Below are 6,604 nucleotides of genomic sequence, written 5' to 3' on the forward strand. Positions count from 1 at the left end.
GCCAAGGTCCAAACACTCCCCACTGCAGGCAAGGAGAAACTCGGCAGACCACTGACCTGAGAGATAGAGCAACCAAAACACAGCAGCAGAGTGCACCCAAAACACACCAGAGATACTTCCTGAAGCGCCAGGCCCTGGACATTATATGACCTCTTCTTTATAAGGCCATTACTCTCAGAAGCAGGAAACATAACAGGCTTTCCCACCACACAGAAGAAAACAGTGACCTAGACAAAATGCCAAGATGGAGGAATTCATCCCCAAAGAAAGAACAAGATAAGGTCATGGCCAAGGATCTAATTGAAACAGATAAAAGTCTGATCCTGAATTTAAAAGCAACAGTCATAAGGATAGTAGCTGGGCTTGAGAAAAGCATAGAAGAATCAGGGAGACCCTTAACCAACTGAGCCACCCAGGTGCCCCGAATCAGGGAGACCCTTACTGCAGAGATGAAAGAGCTAAAAACAAATCAGGCTGAAATAAAAATGTGATAACCAAGATTCGAAACCAACTGGATGTAATGACCTAAAGGATGGAAGAAGCAGAGGAAGGAATAAGTGATATAGACGATAGAATTATGGAAAATAATGAAGCTGAACAAAAGAGGGAAAGAAAAATCTTAGATCACAGAAGTAGACTTAGGGAACTCAGTGACTCCAAAAAGTGTAATAACATTCATATCATAGGAGTCCCAGAAAAAGAAGAGAGAGAAAAAGGGGCAGAAAGTTTGCTTGAGGAAATTATAGCTGAAAACTTCCCTAATCTGGGGAAGGAAACAGACATCCAAATCCCGGAGGCACCGAGAACTCCCATCAAAATCAACAAAAGCAGGCCAACACCAAGACATAGTGTAGTTAAATTTGCAAAATATAGAAATAAAGAAAAAATCCTGAAAGCATCAAGACATAAGGGAAAACCAATAAAGTTAGCAGCAGATCTTTCTACAGAAACTTGGCAGGCCAGAAGAGAGGGGCATGATATATTCAACATGCTGAATGGGAAAAATCTGCAGTCAAGAATAATCTATCCAGCAAGGCTGTCATTCAGAACAGAAGGAAAGATAAAGAGTTTCCCACACAACAAAAACTAAAGGAGTTTGTGACCACTAAACCAGCCCTGCAAGAAATATTAAAGGGGACTCTTCTAGTGGGAAAGAAAGACCAAAAGCAACAAAGACTAGAAAGGAACAGAGAAGATCTCCAGAAACAATGACAAAACAAGTAATAAAGTGGCACCAAATTCATATCTATCAATAATTACTCTGAATGTAAGTGGATTAAATGCTCCAATCAAAAGACATAGGGTGTCAGAATGGATAAAAAAAACATGACCCATCTGTATGTTGCCTACAAGAGACTCATTTTATATTTATTTTTAAAAGATTTTATTTTTAAGTAATCTCTACACCCCACATGGGCTCGAACTTACAGCTCTGAGATCAAGAGTTGCATGCTCTACCAATTGAGTCGCCAGGTGCTCCAAGAGACTCATTTTAGACCCAAAGACACCTGCAGATTGGAAGTGAGCAGATGGAAAAACATTTATCATGCAAAAGCACATCAAAAGAAGGCCAGAGGAGCCATACTTATATCAGACAAACTAGATTTTACTTATTTATTTTAATTAAAATTTTTTTTTAAAGATTTTTTAATTTATTTATTTGAGAGAGAATGAGAGAGAGCACATGAGAGGGGGGAGGGTCAGAGGGAGAAGCAGACTCCCTGCCGAGCAGGGAGCCCGATGCGGGACTCGATCCAGGGACTCCAGGATCATGACCTGAGCCGAAGGCAGTCGCTTAACCAACTGAGCCACCCAGGCGCCCTAATTAAAATTTTTTTTAAAAAGATTTATTTATTTATTTTAGAGAGAGTGAGAGCATGAGTAGGAGGAACAGAGGGAGAGAGAGAGAGAATCCCAAGCAGACTCCACCCTGAGCGCAGAGCCTGATGTGGGGCTTGATCCCAAGGCCCTGAGATCACAACCTGAGCTGAAACTAAGAGTCAGATGCTCAACCAACTGCGCCACACAGGCACCCCCAGACAGACTTGATTTTAAACCAAAGACTGTAACAAGAGATGAAGAAGGGCATTACATCATAATTAAGGGGTCTATCCAACAAGATCTAACAATTGTGGATATTTATGCTCCCAACTTGGGAGCACCCAAATATATAAAACAATTAATAACAAACATAAAGGAACTCATAATAATACAATAATAGTAGGGGACTTAACATCCCACTTACATCAATAGACAGATCATTTAAATAGAAAATCAACAAGGGAACAATGGCTTTTAATGACACACTGGACCAGATGGCCTTAACAGATATATTCATTCAGAACATATCATCCTAAAGGGCAGAATACATATTCTTTTTAAGTGCACATGGGGCATTCTCCAGAAGAGATCACATACTAGGTCACAAATCAGGGCTCAACAAGTACAAAAAGATTGAGATCATATCATTCATGCATATTTTCCAACCACAACACTATGAAACTTGAAATGATCCACAAGAAAAAAATCTAGAAAGACCACAAATACATGGAGGTTAAAGAAGATCCTACTAAAGGATGGATGGGTCAACCAGGAAATTAAAGAAAAAATTTAAAAAAAAAAACGTGGAAGCAAATGAAAATGAAAACACAATGGTCCAAAACCTTTGATGTAGCAAAAGTGGTCCTAGGAGGGAAGTATATAGCAATACAGGCCAACTTCAAGAAGTAAGAAAAATCTCAAGCAACCTAACCTTATACTTAAAGAAGCTAGAAAAAGAACAACAAATGAAGCCTAAGGCCAGCAGAAGAAGAGAAATAATAAAGATTAGGGCAGAAATAAATGATACAGAAACAAACAAACAAACAAAAAAAGCCCAGTAGAACAGTTCAATGAAACCAGGAGCTGGTTCTTTGAAAAAATTGATAAAATGGATAAATCCATCACCAGACTTATCCAAAAGAAGAGAAAGGAACCAATAAATAAAAGCACGAATGAGAGAGGAGAAATAACAACCAAAACCACAGAAATACAAACAATTATAAGAGAATATTATGAAAAAATTGTATGTCAATAAATTGGACAATTTGGAAGAAATGGATAAGTTCCTAGAAACATATAAACTACCAAAATTGAAATAGGGAGAAATAGAAGAATTGAACAGACTGATAACCAGCAAAGAAATTGAATCAGTAATCAAAAATCTTCCAACAAACAAAAGTCCAGGGCCAGATAACTTCACAGGGGAATTCTACCAAACATTGAAAGAAAACTTAATACCTATTCTTCTCAAACTATTTCAAAGAATAGAAATGGAAGGAAAACTTCCAAACTCATTCTATGAGGTCAGCATTACCCTGATTCCAAAACCAGAAAAAGACTCCACTAAAAAAGAGATCTATAGGCCAGTATCCCTGATGAACATGGATGTAAAAATTCTCAACAAAATACTAGCAAATCAAATCCAACACTAAATTAAAAGAATCATTCACCACGATCAAGTGGGATTTATTCCTGGGTTGCAACGGTGGTTCAGTATTTGCAAGTCAATCAACATGATACACCACATTAATAAGAGAAAGGATAAGAACCATATGATCTTCTCAATAGATACAGAAAAAACATTTGACAAAGTACAGCATCCATTCTTGAGAGAAGTCCTCAACAAAGTAGGGATAGAGGCAACACACCTCAACATAATAAAGACCGTATATGAAAAACCCACAGCTAATATCATCCTCAGTGGGGAAAAACAGAGCTTTTCCTATATGGTCAGGAACAAGATAGGTATGTACATTCTTATCACTGTTATTTAATCTAACCACTTCTTTCACTGGAAGTCCTAGCTTCAGCCTTCAGACAATAAAAAGAAATAAAAGGCATCCAAATCGGCAAGGAAGAAAGTCAAACATTCACTCTTTACAGATAACATGATACTCTATGTAGAAAACCTGAAAGACTCCACCAAAAAATTGCTAGAACTGATACACGAATTAAGTAAAGTCTCAGGATATAAAATCAACATTCAGAAATCTGTTGCATTTCTATACACCAATAATGAAGCAGCAGAAAGAAAAATCGAGAAATCGATCCCATTTACAATTGTACCAAAAACCATAAGATACTTAGGATTAAACTTAATGAACTTTGAAAACTGTAAAACACTTAAGACAGAAATCAAAGATGACACAAAGAAATGGAAAAACATTCCACTTCTCATGGATTGAAAGAACAAATATTGTTAAAATGTCTATCCTACCCAAAGAAATCTACACATTTAATATAATCCCTACCAAAATACCACCAGCATTTTTCACAGAGCTAGAACAAACAATCCTAAAATTTGTATGGAATCAAAAAAGACCCCAAATAGTCAAAGAAATCTTGAAAAAGAGAAGTAGAAGTGGGGGCATCACAATTCTGGACTTGAAGTTATATTAAAAAGCTATAGGGATCAAGACAGTGTGGTACTGGCTCCAAAACAGACATAAATCAATGGAACAGAATAGAAAACCCAGAAACCCAGAAATAGAAAACCCACAACTGGATGGTCAACAAATCTTTGGCAAAGCAGGAAAGAAAATCCAATGAAAAAAAGATAGTCTCTTCAACAAATGGTGTTGGGAAAACTGGACAGCAACATGCAAAAGAATAAAACTGGACCACATTCTTACACCATACACAAAAATAAATTAAAAATGGATGTAAGACTTAAAAGTGAGACAGGAAACCATCAAAATCCTAGAGGAGAACATAGTCACCTCTTTGACATCGTCTGTAGCAACTTCTTTTTTTAAAAAAAGATTATTTATTTGAGAGAGAGAGAGAGCGAGAGTGAGAGCATGCATGAATGGGAGGGGCAGAGGGGGAGGGAGAGAGAATCTCAAGCAGACTCTGTGCTGAGCATGGAACCGGATGTGGGGCTCGATCTCACAACCCTGAGATCACGACCTGAGCTGAAACCAAGAGTCAGATGCTCAACCTACAGTGCCACCAGGTGCCCCATATGATTTCATGTATGTGTAGAATTTAAGAAACAAAACAGATGAACATAGGGGGAAAAAAAGAGAGGGAGACAAACCATAAGAGACTCTTAACCATAGAGAACAAACAAGGTTCCTGGTGGGAGGCGGAGGTGGGCAGGGGAATGGGTTAAATGGGTGATGGGCATTAAGGAAAGCACTTGTGATGAGCACTGGGTATTGTATGGAAGTGATGAATCACTAAATTCTGCACCTGAAACTAATATTACACTGTATGTTAACTAAGTGGAATTTAAATAAAAACTTGAAAAAAACCCCAAAAAGTAAAGAATTTCATGTGTTTTCACAGTGAATATGAATGATTTTTGATGATTCTTTCTTTTGGATTTTCCATTCTCCATCACATTAGTTCCACTTGCATGGACATTCAGGAATAAAACATTTCTTCCGTTTCTAATGTTATAGTTTAATTTGAAAATTGTTTGATAGAAACTGTTTTCTGTCTTGAGGCAGTTTCTGAGCTAATTGAACTATGGTGGGTGGGTTTTGTTCATCAAAAATAATGGTGAGACCAAATCAACACTAACCAAATAGATTTTGTTTATAACCTTGGGCGTAGTAAAATATCTGCTAATGAAATGGGTGAGGTATTATTCCTTTAAAGTCTTCCATTTAAGACTATGCAATCCTTTTTGTTTGAAAAAAATGAGAGGTGGCCTTTGGCACAAAAACATGATAGATAATACATCTGCCAGTCGCGTTAAAGCATTATAATAGGACTTATAAAACCATATTTGAAAAATCTGCTCTAACACTTTTTTTCAGATTAGAAAGAGAGTATGTCTCCAAAAACAAGAAACTAAATGAAGAGATCGAGGAACAGAAGAAAGTAATTATAGACCTTTCAAAGAGACTCCAGTATAATGAAAAAAGTTGCAGTGAATTACAGGAAGAACTTGTAATGGTAAGGATAAAAAAGAAAACCCTATGGCAATTACTTTATTGGGTCAAATTTGATGTTTAACAGGTTTCCCCCCTTCCCCCCACTACATGCCATGAGATAATAGCATGAAAGTAATTTTAGTGCCATTGATGTAAAATTTCAAAACCAGAGATGCTGATTACAACAAATTATATGTAGTAAAACCTCTCTTCTTTAGAAAAATTGGGAAATCGGGAAAACTAATTGAATTGGTGAAAACTCAATTATAGACTATTTTAGAATTTATTCAGGGGTTTTCTTTCCTTCCTTCCTCTTTTTCTTTCTTTCTTTCTTTCTTTCTTTCTTTCTTTCTTTCTTTCTTTCTTTCTTTCTTTCTTTCTTGGTGCATTGTTACCTAGGTGAGAGGGAGATCAGGGTTTATAATCAATAGATCTAATGATTTCAAAGACTCCCTTTATTTTATTTTATTTTATTTTTTTATTTTTTTATTCTTATGTTAATCCCCATACATTACATCATTAGTTTTAGATGAAGTGTTCCATGATTCATTGTTTGTGCATAACACCCAGTGCTCCATGCAGAACGTGCCCTCCTCAATACCCACCACCAGGCTAACCCATCCTCCCACCCCCCTCCCCTCTAGAACCCTGTTTGTTTTTCAGAGTCCATCGTCTCTCAT

The 6,604-nt window shown here is 36.9% G+C and overlaps 1 protein-coding gene across 6 annotated transcripts in view; it reads left to right on the forward strand.

Moving 5' to 3' along the window:
- CCDC171 (coiled-coil domain containing 171) overlaps positions 1 to 6,604 on the forward strand; it is a 299,195-nt gene that overhangs the window by 87,104 nt on the left and 205,487 nt on the right. For all 6 annotated transcript variants that reach the window (XM_081804103.1, XM_081804102.1, XM_081804104.1 and 3 more), the window contains one exon: positions 5,808 to 5,946. In XM_081804103.1, the coding sequence (XP_081660229.1) occupies positions 5,808 to 5,946 (139 nt within the window). The remainder of the gene's footprint in view (positions 1 to 5,807; positions 5,947 to 6,604) is intronic.

This window comes from Leptonychotes weddellii, chromosome 14 (genome assembly GCF_054177405.1).
Source record: "Leptonychotes weddellii isolate Sample4059 chromosome 14, ASM5417740v2, whole genome shotgun sequence".
NCBI lineage: Eukaryota > Metazoa > Chordata > Mammalia > Carnivora > Phocidae > Leptonychotes > Leptonychotes weddellii.